Raw genomic sequence first — 22,308 nt, 5'->3', positions numbered from 1 at the left:
GCAACCCCTGTGAAAGGATCATTCGACCCCCAAAGGGGTCCCGACCCACAGGTTGAGAACCACTGGTCTAGCCAAAGGGGGAAAATATTTCTTTTAAATAAAGGAAGTGGTAGAATACCCTATTTTAAAAACAAATCATAACAACACCTATGCATGAGCTGCATCATGGGTCCCCAACTCCTGATCTGTGGTCCAGTGCTGGGCCGTAGCCCATTGGAAATCAGGCCCTTGCTTTTGTGTAAGCGGCACATACATGCATGAAATCATCCCCTCTCCCTCCCCCTCTTTTCCCCTCCCCCAGCATTGCTGCCACTGCCAGTCTGCAGAACTGGAAATGTTGGGGACCAATAATATAAAGGATAGTTCTTCAAAATATATTTTATCTTTAGGGAATGTTTCTTTTTTAAAAAGAATGACACAGAGAATAAATAGTATATAAAAAGTAATTGAGGGACTTAGTGGCTAAGATGCTGAGCTTGTCTATCAGAAAGGTCGCCGGTTCAAATCCCTAGTGCCACGTAATGGAGTGAGCTCCCATTACTTGTCCCAGCTTCTGCCAAACTAGCAGTTTGAAAGCACGTAAAAAATGCAAGTAGAAAAATAGGGACCACCTTGGTGGGAAGGTAACAGCATTCCATGCTCCTTCAGCATTTAGTCATGCCGGCCACGTGACCACGGAGACGTCTTCGGACAGCGCTCGCTCTTTGGCTTTGAAATAGAGTTGAGCACCGCCCCCTAGAGTCGGGAACGACTAGCACATATATGGGAGGGGAACCTTTACCTTTACCTTTAAAGAGCAATTGGGAAAAATATTTTCTTGCACAATGCTTTAATGTTTCCCCTTAATTTTTATTGGCCACTCTATAAAGCACAGCAGCAATGCATGCCCTCATTTGCAAATTGTAAATTGCTGTTGTGTCTCTCAGCTTAAGGGCAGATAAAGGACTAGTCTCTCACTTCAGCTTTATGAATGACTATCCTCTCACTTGTTTGCATTAACAGTTATAATCCAGCCATCCAGGCAGAAAGCCATTTTTTTTATGTTGCCTTCGTTACACAAATGCAACATATATATGTTGCAGTCTTCTCATAGTGGGGGAGGAGTATCCAGCCCCACCCTGATATGGTTATGTAGCAATTGGTTGTTGAACTGTTCTGTTGAAGGAATAAATAATTTCGGCTCGGGCCATGTGACCGTGTTTGGGCCGAGCAACAAATTTGAAGCAGAGTTCCCTTCCTCATTGACAGGAAAAGTTGCACCTGAAGAGTTCAAAGCCAGCATCAGCCGAGTGAACAGCTGTCTTAAGAAGAATCTTCCAGTTAATGTCCCATGGTTACTCTGCGGCTGCCTTTGCTGCTGTTGTACCTTAGGCTGTAGTATGTGGCCTGTGATTTGCCTCAGTAAAAGAACGCGAAGATCGATTGAGAAGTTATTAGAATGGGAAAACAATAGATTAATAAAGGTTTGAAACTAAAAGTCTAGAGTGGATGACACAGCGAATGGGATAGAGTTCTTCGCCAATAACTGGGTAGTACCTGGTGGTCAGGTGTGTAGCCCAAAGAGCTTATCTGACGCAGTCCAATCAAGAGAGGGCAAGGTCAACCCATCCTGGATACTCCTCCCCCACTATGAGAAGAGGTGTATCAGGTAAGTACCAACGCCCTTTTCCTTGCCAGCCTAATACAACTTCCTGGAGCTAATAGGAGAGAAAGAAGGGGAAGTGGCATGGAAAAGATTAAGCCTCTTCATCAGCAAAAAGGCCCTTGAATTGTGTGTAACTGTTTGGCAGGAGAGGGGAGTCTTCATCCCAAAGGTGCTTTTTCAAGAGGCAACTGGACTTTCTGGTTTTTCTTTTCACTTCTCATCCAAGAACCTTCTTCAGCTCTGGCTTCATGGTACGGAATGGAAGGATTTATATTCCTTGCAGACAGCTGCTCATTTGCATTCTTATAGTTGAGATCATCTGGAGGTTTATCTGTGTCCTCAGAGTCAAATGGGTGTGGAGCCTTCTTGGAACTGTTGAAAGGACTGTGTTGTAGACTGGAGATAGATGATGTCCTATCCCTTCCCCTCTGTTGAGAGAGGGCTGTTCAATTTTGACATAGATGGATCCTTTGACTCCTCTTTCAAACCAACAGTCCCCTCTGTCCAGAATGTGGACTTTGCTGTCTTGAAATGAGTGGACTTTGTCTTTTAAATGCAGATAGACTGTTCAATCTTGTTCTCCAATGTTGTGCCAGGCGTTTATGAAGTGGTTGTTTTGTTTCCTCATTGTACAGATCTGCACATGGCTTACTACATATACCACGTTGCTCAGTTTATGTCTGGGTGTTTTACTCTTGGGTGGACAAGTTTCTGCTTTCGTGTATTCTTGGATTTGAAGTCTGCATATATGTTGCGTTAGCTAAGGACCTGATGACACACATAAACCTCCAGGTTGCCTCACCAGCTCTAAAAGAATGCAAATGACCAGCTGTCTGCCAGGAATATAAATCCTCCCATTCCCCACCATCCAGCTATAGCTGAAGAAGATTCTTGAATGAGAAACAAAACATCTTGAAAGAAAAACCAGAAAGTCCATTTGCCTCTTGAAAAAGCACCTTTGGGACAACCATAACCTGGATGACTGAGAATCTCCATAAGCCAGGGATGTTAAACTCAAGGCCCGGGGGCTGGATCCAGCCCACAGAGTGCTTAGATTTGCTCCGCAGGGCCACCCTGGAAACAGCAAAGGACCGGCCCGCGGTGCCTCTGCCAGTGAAAACAGAGCTCTTTTTCCATTGGCAAAGGGTTGCAGGAGGCGTCACAGCCAAAAACGGAGCTCGTGAGGGCTGCGGGCGGCTCTCCTGAGCACCATTTTTAGTGGTAGAGGGTTGCAGGAAGCTGTCACTGCTGAAAATGAAGGTTGGGTGCCTGTTTTCACTGGCAGAGCACTTGGGCCACCACAGGTGCCCTCGACATGAGTGATGTTGAGCTGGCCACACCCACCCCGAGCCCCCGAGGTCAAATACATCCCTGAATAAAATCAAATTTGACACCCCTGCCATAGGCATTTTGGGACTTAGCTATCCACTGTGTAAGCTGTAAAAACTGAAAGTTGTATTCTCCCCCCCCCCTTTTTAAATCACAATTACATTTTTATTTTCTGTTGCCAGATAATTTGCTATGTCAGCATAATAGAATCTGTTATATTTCAGGGGAAGATAAGACGCAATTACTTTTTTCTTTTGAGTTATGTCAGCTGCACCTTTCACTATATCTTGTTTTTTTTCTAGGAACAACCATTTTGTTCTTCTAGTTATAAAAACTGATAAAGCATCAGTTTATATAGTAAAGCAGCTCTCTTAAACATACCTATTAAGAAAAAAATCTTAACAATCCATAATTTGAGCAATAATTTTACAGAATACTTTATGGTTTCTGGAATTCATCTTTAGAAAAGCGTATTTATTCTTACAATAACTTTTGGAGAAGTGAAACTAAGCAGACAGATATTTGCAACCTTTCTAATAAAGACAGTAAATCAGCTGTGTTTTGCAAATACCGGTAGTCTTCAACTTGCAACTGTTCATTTAGTGACCGTTCAAAATTACAATGACACAGGAAACAACCCGACTGATGACCATTTTTCACACTTCCAACCATTGCAACATCTCCATGGTCATGTCTTCTAAATTTGGACGCTTGACTATTGGTATGTGTTTTTGAAATTGGGACAATTTATGACCTTGTCTTGGGATCATGCAATCACCTTTTGCAACCTTCTGACAAGAGACCTCAATGGGGAAGCCAGATCCAGTTAACAATCGTGTTCCTAACTTAACACCTGCAGTGATTCACTTAACAACTGTGGCAAGAATGCTAATAAAATGGGGGCACATTTCTCTTAAAAACTGTCTTGCTTAGCGGCCACTTCGGGCTCAGTTGTGATTATAGAGGCGAGATGGTGCAATGGTTAGAGTGCAGTACTGCAGGCTACTTCCTGACTGGTAGCTGCAGTTCAGCAGTTAAAATCTCACCAGGCTCAAGGTTGACTCAGCCTTCCATCCTTCCCAGATGGGCAAAATGAGGACCCAAATTGTTGGGGGCAAAATGATGACTCTGTAAACCGCTTAGAGAGGGCTGTAAAAGCACTGTGAAGCAGTATAGAAGTCTTATTGCTATTATCAGTAGAGGAGACAGTCCTCTGTTAACAACAATAATTGGACTAGAATTTCTGTTGCTAAGCAATGCAGTTGCATGGTGTGATGTCACCTGACCACATTGCTTAATGATAGCGAATCCTGACAGTCCTCTGTTGCCATTATTAAGTGAAAATTGTGGGTCGTTAAGTGAGGACCACACATGACTGTGACTTGCATCCTCCTGCTGGCTTCTCACAAGCGAAGTCAATGAGAAGAGGTGGCTGGAAGTTGCAAGTCCAGGATAGCTTGCAAGCAGGCTGGAGGGCAGATGAATACTAAGGAACAAGACAAGGGTTGCTGCTGTGCCACCCAAGTGCATGCAGGCTAAGGAAGGGGGTACTGCAGTGCATGTAAGGCTATGGACTACAAGATCTCCGAGATGTCATGCAGGTAGTCCTCGACCTACGATTCACAACGAGCCTCCCAAATTTTTGCTGCTAAGTGAGATATTTGTTAAGCGAGTTATGCCTCATTTTACAATCTTTCTTGCCACAATTGTTAAATGAATCGCTGCAGTTGTTAAGTTAGTAACACAGTTGTTAAGTGAATCTGGCTTCCCCACTGAGGTTGCTTGTCAGAAGGTCACAAAAGGGACCTGCAACCGTCATAAATATGAGTCAGCTGCCAAGCGTCCAAATTTTGAACATGTACAATATAATAGCAGAGTTGGAAAGGACCTTAGAGATCTTCTAGTCCAACCCCCTGTTGCAATCGAAAGTCCAGCCTGGTTTCCAAAAGTAAAAAGGGGGAAAAAAATTCAATTGGCGGTCTTAGATCCGCCGCTTTCTCTCTAGTCCACCTCTATTTTAACTTAAGTTTCCAACTTTAGGGTGTTCTCTCTCCTATAGAAAAAAGATGTAAAAACTCTCACTGAAACGACATGCTTCGCTCCTGTGCTTGCGTGAGGGAGCTGCCAGCAGTTTCAGCAACCTTGAGGCTGACTCAGGATCACTGGCAAAGGGGGCTTTTTCCCAGTCGCTAGAGACTTTGCGGGTGTCTCTGGGACCGCAGGATCTCCCCCTACCTTTCACCGTCTCTTCGGGACGGTTGGGGTTCAGTTTGGACCCAAATTCGACGGCTATCCGGAGAGCCCAGTAGTCATTGTGGCACTGCGACATGAAGCCCCGCCCATCTCAAGTTTTTTTTTTTTGCTGCAACGGTTGTAAAGTATGAAAAACCAGTCATAAGTCTCTCTTTTCAGTGCCTCTGTAACTTCGAAAGGTCACTAAATGAATCGTTGTAACCTGTACTCCATAGCAGGGCTCCTCTGAAGAAAAAGCAGTGAAGCAATTTGCGATCTTTCCTGCTGGCTTTGCCCTTGACCTGGCTTGTGAGAAGTCAGCAGGGAAGGTTGCGAATAGTGATCCCATGATTGGGATGGTGCAACTCTTGGAAATGTGATCCAGTCACCGGCCCAAAGTGCCTGAATTGCAACCATGTGACTGAGGCGGTGGTACGATGGCTGGAACTTCAAGGGCCGGTTAGAAGTACCACTTGTTCAGTGCCTTTGCTATTTTGAACAGGTTATTAGCTGAGGACGACCTGTACTGTATTAAGTTTTATTGTTTTGGATTGACTTTCTTTAATGAATAGATCTCATTGTGATTTTTTTTAAAGCAGTGTTTATCAGCTGATAACCTAAGAAAGTACAATTATCCAAGTTAACATAATCTAGTTCAAGGAGATAGGTGTACAACTGCTTAGGTTTTGTTCTGTTTACAAGAAGTCCCCTTCTGGTAACTGCCTTGCGCAACAACTGTGGAGTCAGGACAGTGAAAAATAAATAAATTTGTGAGCAATCATTGCAGTTATGACCTTTGCAGATACGTGAAGAAAAGAGAAGCTGAAGTAAGATTGTAAGCAGAGTCATAAGTTCATTCAGTGACTACTTAACAACTAAGTTGCCGGTCCCAATTGCGGTTGCTAAAAAAAACTAACTGTAACTTGTTATGCTTTTAAGGTACTATAGACAAATTGTGGCTTTAATGAAGGAACAGAAGGAAATATTGGGGCAAGCAAAGAAGGAATAAGTAGGTGTGTAATTTGGGATGGGCAGGAGGTCAGTTATGTGGCTGGTCTGTATGTACAACATTTGTCTGTATCTATCTAAATCAGGGGTGTCAAACTCAAGGGCCAGGGGCCGAATCTGGCCCATGGGGTGCTTCGATCTGGCCTGTGGGACCACCCGGGAAACAGTGAAGAAATGGCCCCCGGCGCCTCCGCCAGTGAAAACAGCTTCAGGAGGGCCACACATGCCCCTCACTAGCTCCATTTTCATTGGCAGAGCGTTGCAGGAGGCAGTCACAGCTGAAAACGGAGCTCAGGAGCCCATTTTCTCTGGCAGAGCACTCAAGCCATCAGAGCCACCCCCTACACGAGTTACATCGAGCTGGCCATGTCCACTCTGGCCCCCCAAGGTCAAACATAACCCCGATGCAACCCTCGGTGAAATCAAGTTTGACACCCTTGATCTAATTGAAATGAATCAATATAAACTTAGAAAGAAATTGCAACTGATGCAACTAGTTAAGGGATTATCTTTAAAGATCAGAACAGTATGGGCCTATTTCAGTGATAGAACTACTATGAACCTTGACAATTGATGACTCTCAGATAAGCTGGAATGTTTATCTTTTTATACCTTTGGCAAAAAAAATTGGTCCTTTTATCTCATAAATACAGGCAAGGTCATCTGCCCAGCAGAGATTTTGGGGTATGCGAAAGTTTGGCCTTTTGTCAACTGCTTTGTACACAAAGTAAGGTTTCACAAAGCAAACATGTTAGGGAGAGTTGGTAACTTCAGGAATGAAATTCAAATTAATTAATGAATTCTTTGAATAATTCAGTCATGCCTGTTTAATAACAAGGCTGAGTTACCAGGGAGGGGGAAGATGAGAGCATGATTTTTCTTGAAAAGCATATATTTAATGGGGGAGAGATTGATAGCTAAATTTCTCAAAGAGCTTTCTTGTCACCTAATAAAATAAATATACATTATCAAGATTTGTCACCAGTGAGAACCATATGGAATAGACAACTGTTTTTTTAAAGTAATGTTTAAATGTTAGACTGGGCTTTCACATTGAACTAAACCATTACGCTTTGTGATGTTGGTTTGATATATTATGATTGATAATTTAACAAGTTGATCGTGGTATATTGAATACATCATGGTTAAATACCATAACTTTGTATCTTGCATGATTCTGGTCTTAAACTACCCCCATTGTGCAAATATCGCTTCATGTTAGAAGTTCTTTAATGAAACTCATTTTCTTTTAGGGATTATGTAAGAAGTGAACTAGAGTCCGGTTACGAAGGGCCAATGTACTTAGAGCCTCTTTCCATGAATCGTTTTGTGACAGCTTTGATCGGTGAGTACATCAAATATCCATCACCTTCTATAGAATAGCAAAATTTACTCAGGATTGCAATTAATGAAATAGCTCTTACGCCATGAGTAACATCCTCTGAGTAATCCAATAACATTTTAAATCATGTTATTGCATGCCCTGTGCCTCCATGTGATCCTTTATAACAGTAGAAAACGATATTAATAGCAACAATTCCTGTTCTCATATACCAGGCTGGAGTATGAAAATAGGTCTTAAGTAGCATTGTGTCACTTCAGCAATAATATGCTTTTTTAAAAAAAAAATTCTTTGACTTAAACTGGGAAGGAGGGTGGAGATAAATGATCCAGTTGCCATTATATTCTTAATCAGGAAATAAAGAACCTCTGTGGTGAGTTTTTGTGTATATATCATTGTACAGGTAAGTCCTCAACTTACGACCACCATTGAGTCCGAAGTCGTATGCTGTTAAATGAAACAATTGTAAAGTTGTTATGACTTTCCTCTAATTTTTTCCTTAAATTAGTAACGTGGCTGGTTATGTGAATCTGGCTTCCCTATTGACTTAGCTGGTCAGGAGGGCGCGAATGGTGATCGCATGACCCCGGGACACTGGAGCTGTCATAAATGTGAATCAGTTGCCAAGCATCCGAATGTAACTCATGTGACCATGAGGATGCTGCAACAGTCCTAAGTGTGAAAAGGAGTCATAAGTCATTATTTTCAGTGCCGTTTCAACTTCAAATGGCCATAAAATGAACTGCTGTAAGTTGTGGACTACCTGTATAATTCAGAGTATGTTCTATTGTGCTGGCACCAAGATCCAGTTAAGACATACTGGGAGACTGTGATCTCCCATTGTACAAAAAGTACCTGCACAAATCTACAGTTGTCCTATTTTTCTTCTTTTGCCATCACATGTAAGAATTCTGCAGAGTAGACAGTACAGCAAATAAGATCAACCGAATCTTTGATTGGTTGTTGTTTTATAAAGAAGCCACAGTTCCTTCAATTCAAATTCAACATTTATGAGTTATGGCTTCTTTAATCCTAAACCTCATATATGTGAAAAGACGTTGGGAAGTGTATGAGCTGAATCCAGTTTACATTGCATCAACCTATTTGATCTAGACAGAGCTTTGTAACTGTAGTGCAAGCTGGCGTGAAGGATTCTTTCACAGAGCTCTCAGATTACTTCTTGCTGGGATACCAGATGTCCAAACTGTGGAATCCCAACATCTAAACAACTGTTCTCACAACAGCTGTCCAAACCTCTTTGATCTTTTAACACAGAGGATGGAAGCAGAGCTTCCCAACTATCAACAAAGAAAATGAATTCAACCAATTCATTGAATTGGGAACTTGATACCGTATTTAAGCTTGAAGGAGGATGGGCTTTTGGTTGTCGTAATGGCTTTGTGATTTTGGCTGGGTTTTTTTTTTTAAAGATTTACAGTAAAAGATTGATAGATTCTTTCGAAATGAAAAACATTCCAGCCCTGTAGCTCAAAAGATTTGTCACCCATAGAAAGATTACAGTTGGTCTGACAGGAAATCAGTTTGCTGTTTAATAATAAAATCTAAACAGCTTCCTTACTGAAACTATGATGTGTGACCTAGTCTTGGTTTGTTCATTTATTTTGGTTGATGAATGGATAATAGTTTTGGAAAACGTTTGCTCTATGGACAACTTTTCCATCTCCCCTTTTGGGCTAATTTTCTGCCATTCATTATAAGCTTGATTTATTTGTTCAAAGAGAGGAAGAAACATGAGTCTATTGCAACTTTAAAATATTGATGTCTCTTCTGTCTTTCATATATCCCGCCAGTCCATATTTTATAGTTATTAATTCTTTGGGGAATATTCCCATATTTAATTTCGATGAAAACATGTACATTTATTTAAAAAGTCTGATTATTGTTTTAGTCCCTCTGCTAGTTTAGGAACTAATTTCCAAGGTATATTATATAGATAACCAGACAGAGCCTCTGCTTGGAAGAAACACTAGAAAAAGAAAGAGATGGGGAAGGCACGAGGAAAATAGGAACTATATCACAGCACAATATGGTGTGCAACTTCCCATCCCAATTTAAGAACAGTGGGAACTGTAGCTGTGTGGATATGATGGAAGATTTGTTAAAAGATCCTGATCCTGCTACAAAAGTCCATTTGGGTCAGGGGTGTCAAACTTGCATCGTCCTATGATGTATCACAACTTTTTCCCCCTTCGCTAAACTGGGTGTGGGCGTGGCCAGTGTGTGACGCATCCGGTCCCCGGGCTGCAAGTTTGACAGCTCTGATTTAGGGGATACAACTTGTTTATATTTGTTGTAAAACATCAGTAATACTCAGAAGAAATCTATAATGTTTTGTTCCATTTTTGGGTTCCCCAAGAAAATTAGTTACTTTACATACAAAATTTCTTGGGGATCCCAAGAAATGTAACAAAATTTTGAAAAGGAAGTAGGAGAAATCTCAAAACGATGGCTTCTAATAGGAGACCAGAAGGGAAGAAGTTACAACACAAAAGTATATGCTTAACATCCAGGCACAATCACACTGTTCACTCCCATCCTGATTTATTAAGCTAGATTCTTTCTTTAAAGCCCATTGATTTTTAACCTTTTTAGCATTATGAGCCACAGCACACCTCATGATTGTGAAATTAATTATAACTTGTACAACTAATACAGGAGAAGAACATAGAATTTAAAAATGCATTTTAATTATTACTTATCTCATAGCGAAATGGGGGGTTGGGTACTTGGAAGTTATCCAAAATCCAGAAAGATACATTTAATAAGATTAATAAGCTAACTGGGAGACTTGTCAGAATGGAGGCAGCCAGTATAGAAGCTGACTTCTAACTCAGCAACCAATATAATATTTTAATAAGATGATAGATGTTTATGAGTAAGCCGATGTAGTAATCATTCCAATCCAGGCAGCTACTTTTAATGAGCTTTTAATTTCCAACTATTTTGACTATATAATGGGGTGGTTTAGAAATATGTTGAAATAAGTACTTTGGATGTGTCTTACGTGTAAGCACAGACAGTATTCTCTGTTTTCTACTAAAGCAGCCCCCTTTTTCAGAGTTTGAAACAGTTGCTTTAAGCATAGTTGGCTTCAGCGATTCAATGCCTCAAAAGAGCTGCAGCTTTATTTTAATAGAAAGATACTATGCTCATAATAGAGTTATTTCTCTAGATCATTTCCAAAACAATTGCAGTCACATTATAGAAACATGTTGGCCGAAACTTTGTGGTTTTGGCTATTGTACCAGTTCATAATTTTGGAATAGTACTCAAAGTGCTACATGTTCTTTCTCCATTTATAAAAACAAGCACTTCATAAAAAAATGCACAAATTATGTATTTGCATACAGTTTTTCTCAGAATACTGAAAGCTTGAGCAAAGATTGAACAAGAGAGTCACTGTGATATAGTAGTTAAGGTTAAAGCTAGTCCTAGTTATGATTGGATCTGGGAAAACCCAAATTCAAATCAATTATAAGTATGCCTGAAAGAAAAAGCGTGTTTTGTTTTGAATCCAAAACAAACAAGTGGTTAAATTTATTAAACTCCAGAAGTTTTGCCAATCTGTTCTGTGAGATTTTATAGGGCAGTTAGGGCAAGGATTCAGTGTCTTAACCCTTCTTCAGAGGTGGTATTCAGCAGGTTCTGACCAGTTCTGGACAACCAATAGCGGAAATTTTGAATAATTCGGAGAACCAGTAAATACCACCTCTGATTGGCCCCCGTCCCCATCTATTCTCTGCTTCCCGAGTCTCAGCTGATCAGGAGGAAATGGGGATTTTGCAGTAACCTTTCCTTGCCACACCCACCAAGCCATGCCCACAGAACCGGTAGTAAAAAATTTGAATCCTACCATTGCTCTCTTCTCCTTAACGGTTAACCCATCTTGTTAATCTCTAGTGAGACATTCACCCACTTGATCTTTCCAGATATTCCCCAATTGTTGCCACTTTCCCTGATCTTCCTGATCTTTTCCTCCTCTGCACTTCTCTTTGGAGCAGCCTGATTTTGGTCTGTATCCAGAACAAAGCAGTGTCATTTCATTTGATATTCAGACCCTCCTTTGGTTTGGTTCAGGCATGAACCATCTAAACCAGTGTTTCTCAACCTTGGCAACTTTTAAGTCCTGTGGACTTCAACTCCCAGAATCCCCTAGCAGCTGGCTGGGGAATTCTGGGAGTTGAAGTCCACAGGACTTCAAGTCACCAAGGTTGAGAAACACTTATCTAAACCATCTATAGTTGTTCTGTATGTGAACCAGTTTGTACATCCCTAAAGTTTACCCTCCGCCTGGAAACAGACCCACTGCTCACTAAAAGTGACTTTTAGCATACACACTCTGTCTCAAATTACCTGAAAGGGAAGTTGCTGAGATACATTGGAGGTGGGCTAGCCATATACATTGCCTTGAGCTGCTGGAAGGAAAGCAGAATGTAAATTTAACAGCAATATAAAAGAATGATATAAATAAGATCATTACCAAATACAGTGTAAGATAAAAACTGAAGTAATGGAGGTGATAACATTATCACAAGACTTGCTGTTCGTTGATGAAAGCACCAAATAATAGCTTGGTTCTCAGGTTTGGCTTTTTGTACTACTGTATCTACAGAATTTCAACTCTTTGTCCAGATAAGAGATGATCTTGTTCTATTATTTATTAATTTATTCATATCTCAACTTTATTATTTTTATAAACAATTCAAAGCTATGAACTTGTCTATTACTCCTTCCTCCTATTCTTATCATAACAACAACCCTGTAAGGTGGGTTGAGGTGAGAGAGAGCAATTGGTCCAAGATCATCCAGATGACTTTTATGGCTAAAGTGGGACTTGAACTCATGCTCTCCCAGTTTCTAGCCTGATATCTTAGCAACCTTACAGGATCAACATTTGCATTAGATATCAGAAACAAGCATTTACATTCTCATCAGGGTAGTCCATTATCAATATTCAAAATTGATTTTGTTTCAATTCAAGATTATACATGGAAGTTATGGTTGCAAATAACCTGATTTTTGCAGTGGTAAAGGCAGAATTGTCTTTGTTTTAATAACCGTGTTTACTGAGCCATAATGGTTAAGTTTGAACCTGCCCTAAGAAGGGTGTGTGTCTGTTATTTAGCCTCACTGCATTTTTTGCAAGCATGTCATTTGCTACTCTTAAAAACTGGAAAGGTGAAGTCAAATGGAGTCATCTGTTAAAAAGTTTATTTGATGGTCAAAACTTCATGAAGAGCTAATATGTAGCCAATGACTGGTAAGGAAATATAAATATTTTTAAAGGGAAAAAAAAACAATGGTTGTGTTATACTATATTAGGCAATTTGGATCTCAAGTGTACTTTTCACTACTCTTAAGTATCACATCTTAGAGCAAGAGTTATTAGTGTAGTATAAGGGATCCTTAGCAATTATGGGTCGTAGTATGAAATTTATCAAGAATGCAGTGTACTTACAACTTTGTCATGTACTTTTCAAGATAATGTTCACACTCCCTTCCGTGGGATAACCACCCATGATCTTGGAAGTTATTGAATATTTTATTTGAAATATTCTACATAAATGCATGAGTAGTAGATACATTGTTCTGGTCTGGTCTTTTTCATCTCAACTTATACCACTGTAGCAATATTCATGATTATGAGCTGATTTGATTTATATAAGTTATCCTTTAAGGGAATTTTTCCACAAGTTGTTACAAAGGATGAGCCAAGCCAAGTGTATGAGGAACTAATTTTTTTCCAAATTTTCAGACCACTTTAATTTTATTTTTGGACCAAATTTAATTCTTTTTTTTTTAAAGAGGCTCATATAGAATTGTGCTTCATTGTCAAGGTTGTTTTTTAATTTAGTTCATTTTTATATATTTGTATGCATATTTTGAAAAACTGAAAGTGAATATGCATATATTCCCCATTTCTGCAAGTTTCTGAGATTGGGCTATTGAAATTGGGCAGTAAAGAGTCAACTAACAGCTACATATTTCCCCATGATTATTTGATAAAATAAAACCTTGTATGGTTCTTAAAAATACATATGAGAGATCTTTATTCCAGTGGCATCAAAAGAAGCCTCCTTTGAGTCAAACTCGATTCCTGGTGATTTCACAGAAGTGCCATGTAATTTTCACAGCAAGAGTAAGGAAGACAGTTTGCCATTGCCTTCTTCAAGGATATATAAATGATATTCCCCCTAAAAAAAAATAAGTGGCCAAACCCATACAATTACTCATACAAGTTACAGTCATTGCTAAATGAGAGGGACAGTCAAAATAAAGGTGTGGTTGGTATTTTCAGAGATAGAGAGGAAAAGGAATTATGATGAGAAACTCCTCCCCCTATTGGTTTTTTTTTTGGGGGGGGGAGGTAAAGTGACAGGATTTAACTGCTTGATGTTCTTAATCCTTTGCAGGTCAGCTGGTGGTCTGCACCCTTTGTTCTTGTGTCATGAAAACCAAGCAAATCTGGCTCTTTTCTGCTCACATGCTCCCTCTGCTGGCACGGCTTTGTTTAGTTCCTTTGGAAACGATTGTCATCATCAACAAATTTGCAATGGTGTTCACTGGCTTGGAAGTCCTCTATTTCCTGGCGTCGAATCTTTTGGTGCCATACAATTTGGCGAAGTCTGCCTATAGAGAACTTGTGCAGGTAAGAGCTAATCTGTATACAGTATTGACAATATATATGTCGGGGGGGGGGGGGGGAACCTGGCCAGTGTGAATTATTCATTTCTCTTCTGTGGGTACATGATAAATATAGGTTGTCCTCGGTTTATGACCAAAATTGAGACCGGAATTTTCGTTGCTAAGCAAGGTGGTTGCGTTAAGTAAATCACAACCAATTTTACCCTTTTTGTGACTCATGACTGCTGTTAAGTGAAGCACGGCAGTTGTTAAGTAAGTCATATGGTCGTTAAGCAAATCCAACTCCCCCCCCCCTTGACTTTGTTTATTGGAAGCCAGCTGGGAAGATTGCAAATGGTTATCACATTTGGACACCAAATCATTGCAATGGTCATAAATACATGTGGATTGCCAGGCACCCAAAATTTGATCACAAGACTGTGGGGATGCTGCTACAGTCATAAGCAGATGACCAGTTGTAACTCATTTCTGTCAGTGCCATTGTAACTTCAAGTGGTTACTAAATGAGTGGTTGTAAGTTGAAGATTACCTATACTTCAGATTACATTTTAGGTAATGAGTGAAAAGAAAACCTGGTAATATTATTCAATGGGTAGCTGGGAATTTTTTTTTTAAAATGTTAGAAAATACTGTCCTGTCCATGGCTAGTGTAAGACATTTTAAAGCAGGAATTTTTACTTACTACTGCCAGTTACGTATATTTTGAATCTCTTGATAAATCTCTTGATTTCCCATTAGACTTCAACACAGTTTTATAGCTGAATGTGTGAAAACTATTACTGATGCAGAAGAATGGAAATGTTTTGAAATGAAATAAAAACATTTTTTGTATGAAATATGTATGAGACAGGTCCAAAAGGGTTAATCATTTGGGAAATGCATTGAAGCTACATCCTCTATCAAGCTCTCTTTTAAGCCGTATTTATTGGTGTAATTTGTTATTAAATAGTGGGTTTTAGGTTGGACTGTTCTAATGTAATATCAGTGACTACAACTCTTTTTTTAAAAAATATTAAATCCCATCTTTATTATTTTTATAAATAACTCAAAGTGGCAAACATATGTAATATTCCTTCCTCTTTCTAGTCCACAGGCATCCATCCATCATTAGTGCTTAAGTTGGGACTAGAACTTAGATTCCTGGTTTCTAGTTTTGTTCCCTAGCCACTAGACCAAACTTCATTCCACTCCTGACTTTTGTTGATTCATCCTGTGAAATCATATCTACAAACAGTACATTTTGACACCATTCCAGGATGCTAAATCAGGATAGTCTTTCCCTTTTCGAAATGTTGCTTCTTGTGTGTTTGTAATAAATCCTTTGGATTTAAAAAAATACTATGATTCCTTAAATTGTGAAGTTAATGAACCACTGAAATTGCTAATTATGCTGTTGCAATCTCAAATGCAGCTGTAGAATTGAAGACATATAAATAACCTTCAGCTTGTTAATTAACAAGATGCCCTGCTCTCTTTTAAAATAGCAATCTTGTAATTCCCTTTTCCTCCTGTGTTGCTTAGGGAGAATTCAGTGGGCAACAGTTATCAGAGCTGATTCAACTGGCTAGTTTATTCCACGAAGAACAGCCCATTTCAACCTGATGCCAGCTAGAATCTTGGCAACTAAAATTCCTATCAGCTCTAGGAAAGAAAAAAGGTGGCCTAAACGACAATTAATATCAATTAATGGGATGTTGAACGTGTAACTAGTGCTACGTTCGGAACCAGAAGCACAGGTGGAAGGATGGAGGGAGTGTTTTCTTTTTCTTTTTTTTCTTTTTTGCATGAAGTAGTATGAAGCTGCAGCATATTTCTCTTTTTGTGAAGCTCAAAGGGACCTTTATGGTGGTCCATCTTTCCTTTTATTCTCATTAGAAATCCTCTGAGTTACGTTTGGCCACAATTTGGCAACTAGTCCCAAATAATTGCCTGAATGGAGATGTGAGCCTGGGTCTGCAGTTCATCATATTTTAACCAAAATAATTAGTCTGTGTCGCTTGAAGCTAAGGACACTGCATAAAGGAAAAATTGGAAGACGAGTTCTTGGTTTTGCCTATGCATCCATTTTCCCTCTCTGCTGTCATAAAAGTTGGAAAGTCTCCTTATGGATCTTTTCAGGACAAACTGAACGACCGTATCTAGATCTGTTATCGGCACCGTGAGGATGTATACAAATTACCTGGTGGTTTGGTGGTTACCAAAACCACCATGCTGTATAAGGATTAGATGCCACTTAATTGGAGCATTGGTGCATGCTTTAGGCTGTGGGCAACTTTTTCCTACTTCTCTGCATGCAGACTGGGCTGCCTACAGGGCAGAATCCTTAATAAGCAGCAGCTCCCCTGGAATTCTTCCAAATAGCCTAAGAGAAGAAACAACATCCATGGGTTTTCTGTGTACAGATTCCTTGTCTTCCTTTTCTGTGTATGTCATTGCCTCCTTAGAGTTTGTTCCTTAAGTTTCATCCTTTGATTTAGAAGCTATCTGATTATGGTCCTCATTGTCGCATGCACAACTAGTTAGGGCACGAAGGCAGCTTATGTCAGCATTTTACAAAACAGTTATTGCATCTGTAGAATTGGATCTATTTCATTTTTTTTCGCCTTTCCTACGAAGATCTGAAGGTAGAGTATATGGCCTACTTCCTCCATCCCGTTCCCGAAAATAGCTGATTTCCAGAACCCCCCAAAAGGAGAGCGTTCCCCAGGGAGGAAACTTTGCAGCCATTGAGAAATGCAAACTGGGTTACAGTTAAGAATCATACCATCATTTTACCAACTTCCTTTGTAAATTACTCAGAGTATTTAAACTATTTAGAAGATACTCATGTCCTGCAGTTTTTGTAGGAGAGGTGCTAATAAAAAATAGACAGTGTTTGAGAGTAACAGCGTACAGTGCAGAACATAACAAAGGGAGAGTATTATATAAAGTAACATAATTGCCACAGAGTTAATTGCCCCCCAATTGCATTTCAAGCAATTGGTACGCAATCTAATATAATTATAGCTCAGTGATTTTGTGTTAAGATTCTAATCTTGCGTAATCACTAGTTAGGAATAGCAACTTTTGTTAATAGCACATTGTAATCACAATCTTATTTCTCCTAAAAAAAGAAACTGCATGCTTTCTGATGCTTTAAAAAAAAATCTAAAACCTTCATACTGAAATTGAAGGTTTTTATTACACAAAGCCAGCCTGACGATTAACTCACCTTACACAAACGTTGGCTCAACTTAACGTTAATACTGAACTCGAAAGGTCCATCAGTAGGTGAAAATGTGCAGCAGAGTCAATTTCGTTTTGCAGGTACCTCTCCAGGGCGTTTCAGTTCGAAAACCACATTTCTTGGTGAAATAGGGAAAAGTCAAGGCAGAACTAGTTGCAAAGCTTATCCCATTTCTGGATGCAAATTGCATTCTTTGCAATTCTCTTCGATCAGCTTCCCTGGATTTCTTAACCTGTCCCTTTGTCAGGAAGTCACGAGGAAAAGATGCTGCAAATCATGGGTGGGTTGCTGCCGGTTTTACTACTGGTTCTCAACCCATGTGCATATGCGCCAGACACGCGCTACCCGTGCATGCACTCTTCAATATAAATTGTTCTTTGCACATGCGCAGAACAATTTACAGTGAACTGAGCACATGCAGTCACTAAAAATCAAAATGGCGGCGGCCCAGCAGCAGTGAGGGAACCGGTTTGGGGGGGCGTGGCAGGCCTGGGTCGCTGCCGGTTCTGCAACCCAGGCCTGAATTCCATTACAGGTTCGGCCTAACCGGGCCAAGCTGTGAGCAACCCACCTCTGCTACAAATGTCTTCCGCACTATTTAAAAGAAACGGACAGCGCAGGATTAGCCAGAGCCTTGGTAGACTTCGGTGAATTTACGAAAGAAAACTTTTCCATTTTAAATTCCCTCCTCAAAAATCCTTTCCCCAAACTGTAATCAAATAGCAATAGCAACCAAATGCCTTTTAGTCATTTGGGGATGTTAGATGTTCAAGTGCTAGGCCCACAATGCCTGCTCCCAGAGGATTTTATAGGAGCCAAGCAGACTCTGGTGCGCTTCAGCATTGCTGTAATTAAACTGGAAGCCACACAGATTTTAGGGGAAAGCATCTTCTCCCCAGCTCAATTAGTCACTGGGATCACACTTTACTTTCCCCTTGTTTGCTTTTCTATCTCACATTAATCCTCTGCAGAGATTCTTCCTTTGAGAAAAATCAATCCCCAGCGCTTCTGCCTGGACATGCTGTCCTTTAGGAAAGCTTCGTTTTCATTTCATTCATTCAATTTGTTGTCCGAAATGCAGAAAGGAAAACAGAAAAAGGGGAAAAAATGTTATTCTTTAAAAGCCAACAAGGAAAAGCAAAACAAAATAGGCAGAATGTTTCTCTTGCTGGGTCAGAATTTGGCTTCTGATTTTAGAGCAGGGGTGTCAAACTCGATTTCATTGAGGGCCGCATCAGGGTTGTGTTTGACCTTGGGGGGCTGGGGTGGGCGTGGCCAGCTCAACGTCACTCCTGTGGGGGGCAGCTGTGGTGGATCGAGCAATCTGTCAGTGAAAACGGGCTCCCGAGCTCCGTTTTCACTGGCAGAGGGTTGCAGGGGGCCGTGGTAGCTGAAAATGGAGCTTGGGAGTCTGTTTTCATTAGCAGAAGCACTTCACTGTTTTCAGGGTGGCTCCGCGAGCCAGATCTAAGTACCCTGTGGGCCGCATTCAGCCCCGGGCCTTCAGTTTGACACCCCTATCTTAGAAGCAGGAAAGCAAAATTTGGCTACTGACAGAGATATGAGGTGGTATTGGTCTGCCAGCAGTAGTTAAATAATAGATTATAAATATAATATATAATTATATTTATAATATAATAATATATTATAATATATAATATAAATTATATATATGTGTGTGTGTGTGTGTGTGTGTGTGTTTTCGTAGATTTCGTAGATGTATATATATATGTATTTGTGTTACAACCCCTGGTATGCCGAAATATGGGAGGAAGATCACTACTCCCTCTTTCTGTCCTTCGGCTCATCACAGAAGATCATGGAGGCAGAAAAACATTTTTTTTTAATGTTGCCTTTTTATATTTGTGTTGTATTTGTACTGATAAATAAATAAAGGGAGACTAGTATAGATCTATTTCGAGCTAATTAGCTCTCATTAGCTAGCCATACCCTTACTGGGATTTGAACCTGGGCTGTATTATATCTTAGGCAGGAGTCTTAGCCACTAAGCCACAGGCTCTCCTCCTTATCATTTGAGCCAGGGAAATAGGTATGTATTTGTGTTACAACTCCTGGTATGCCTAAATATGGTAGGAAGGTCACTACTCCCTCTTTCTGTCCTTCGGCTCATCATTAACATTAAAAATAAAAATATGGTTTTCTGCCTGCATGGTCTTCTGTGATGAGCCGAAGGACAGAAAGAGGGAGTAGTGACCTTCCCCCCATATTTAGGCATACCAGGGGTTGTAACACAAATACATACCTATTTCCCTGGCTCAACTGATAAGGAGGAGAGTCTGTGGCTTAGTGGCTAAGACTCCTGCCTAAGATATAATACAGCCCAGGTTCAAATCCCAGTAAGGGTATGGCTAGCTGATGAGAGCTAATTAGCTCGAAATAGATCTATACTAGTCTCCCTTTATTTATTTATCAGTACAAATACAACATTATTTATATATATATATATATATACACACACACACACACACACATACATACATACACACACACACACACACATACATACATACATACATACACACACACACATATATACACACATACATACATACATACATACATACATACATACATACATACATACAATGGTTGTATCATGATTGGTAGATTGGTGCTGATTGGTGCTGGTTGTGAGTCCGTTTTTGTTTCGTGTTGTAATGGCCTGGGTGATGGGTGGGGCTCGTTTGTTGACTAGTGCTGGTTTCCAGATGTCTGGTAGGTGGGAGGTATCATCATGTTTATTCATGTTGTGGCGTTGTTTCTCTATTTCGATAGCTTCCATAATTATTCTCTTGTTGAAGTGTTCAGTTTTGGAGATAAACCTGGTTCCTTCAAAATTAATTTCATGTCCTGTAGCTGAACACAGTAAGAAAAAAAGAAAAAAACTTCCTCCCTTTTCCAGCACCTTAAAGCTACAGGACATGAAATGTGTGTGTGTGTGTGTGTGTGTGTTTGTGGGAATTCTACAATAAGAGGTGTAATGTTCCTGACTCTAATATCTCCATAGAAGAGGCAGTATAATAAAATATGTCTTTACTGCAGCTAGGTGAGAGTTGCACTTTATTTAGAGCTGCGAGGTGCCAAGTCATCACATGGGTCTTAATAATAAACAGAATTGTCATGCACACATCGGTGTCTGCACCATGAGCTGTGAATTAAAGAGCAATCGCAGCAATATAACATTAAAGAGTGGGAGGGTGTAGTGATTCATATTTATGTCACCAGCTTCTTTTAAACTTGAGTTATATGATTTGTCAGCAGAAATGTAGCGGAAAATAGTCAGTGTAAGTGTGTATGCGTGCTTTGGCTTCTAAGACAGCATTTGTTTTCATTTATTTTTATCTTGCCTTTATTATTTTTATAAATAATCCAAAGTGGTGAACGTATCCAATGCACCTTCCTCTTCCTGTTTTCCCCACCACAACATCCCTGTGAGGTGGATTGGGTTGAGAGAGTGTGACTGGCCCAAAGTCATCCAACCGGCTTTCATGCCTAAAGTGGGATTAGAACTCATAGTCTCCTGGTCTCTAGCCTGGTGCCTTAATCACCAGACCAAACTGACTCTCACTATGCTTATAGTGTGTTGAAACTGATTTTCTGGAACCATTTCAGTTGTGATTTAGTTTACGTGGTACTAAGATTCCTTTGATCTCCTTGGTAGATAACCATCACCAGAAATTGGTAGGCTGTGCAACCTTACTGATTCTCTTGGATTTCTTGCCAGCTTGTGATATTGTATTCTTCTAGGTCATCTAGTAAATTAGGCCTTGGATTTAGTGCTGGGGACCTTCATCTCAGTACATGTCAACAAACTAGAGCTGGGAGCTATTGAAGGTCGTTGACCTATGATATCCCACAGAGGTTGGTCTTGTCTTTTGTGGTGCTGAAAATGGTGACAGGGGTCATTCAGAGAGGAATACCTCAGCTAATGACTAATGTTAATGACAGCAAGCTCTGCAATTTCCTGTCTTCTAATCTCCTAAAATATTTTCAGCAGCTAAAAGTATCCAGAATTTTCTGGTAATGTTGGCTACTTAAAGGGCTATATAAATTTGACAAATAAATAAAACGTTAGTTGGTACGTAACTCAGCAGTAGCCAAATTGCTGACTGGTGCAAAGTACATTAATCGTGTGATGCTGGCACTGTAAGATTTGCAGTGGCTACTAGTTGTCAACTGGGCAAAATTTAGAGTGGTTGTGTTTCATGGGCAGTGATGATTGGACCTTCAGCTCCCACCTTCAGGAGCTTGACTATTAAATATAATACAAAATAATGGAGTTGGAAGGGATCCTGGAGGCCTTCTAGTCCAACTATCTTGCTCAAGCAGGAATCCTTATCCCATTTCAGACAAATGGTTGTCCAATCTCTTTTTAAAAACTTCCTGTGACGGAGCAACCACAACCTGTGGAGGCAAGTCGTTCCACTGATTAATTATTCTAATTGCCAGGCAATTTCTCCTTAGTTCTAGATTGGTTCCCTCCTTGATTAATTTCTTCTCCATGGCTGCCAAAGCTATGGAATGCATCCCCTAAACTCAACCATTTGCTTTCAATTCTTGGGAGTGTTTAGAGCAGGGGTGTCCAAACTTTTTGCAAGGAGGGCCAGATTTGGTGAGGTGAAAATGTGTGGGGCCGATCATTCAGCCTGACATTCTTTGAACCCTTAACATTAAATGTGAATTGACTGCCATATTTTTCAGAGTATAAGACGCACCAAGATTTTGAAGAGGCAAATTAAAAAAAAAGTTTTTGCACTCTCCCAAAAATGGCCCATTTTCCATGAAAATGGACCTTTTTTAAAGGGCATGAATAGCCTTTAAGAGGCTTCTAGAGTGCTC

The 22,308-nt window shown here is 40.1% G+C and overlaps 1 protein-coding gene across 3 annotated transcripts in view; it reads left to right on the top strand.

Annotated features, from left to right (window-relative positions):
- Positions 1–22,308, top strand: part of RNF145 (ring finger protein 145) — an 80,006-nt gene that overhangs the window by 42,013 nt on the left and 15,685 nt on the right. For all 3 annotated transcript variants that reach the window (XM_081934498.1, XM_081934499.1, XM_081934497.1), the window contains exons 4-5: positions 7,468–7,559; positions 13,991–14,226. In XM_081934498.1, coding sequence (XP_081790624.1) covers positions 7,468–7,559; positions 13,991–14,226 — 328 coding nt within the window. The remainder of the gene's footprint in view (positions 1–7,467; positions 7,560–13,990; positions 14,227–22,308) is intronic.

This window comes from Natrix helvetica (assembly GCF_964273705.1).
Source record: "Natrix helvetica genome assembly, chromosome: 1".
NCBI lineage: Eukaryota > Metazoa > Chordata > Lepidosauria > Squamata > Natricidae > Natrix > Natrix helvetica.
Note: the sequence above shows the minus strand (reverse complement) of the source record. Positions and strands in the feature narration are given on the sequence as shown.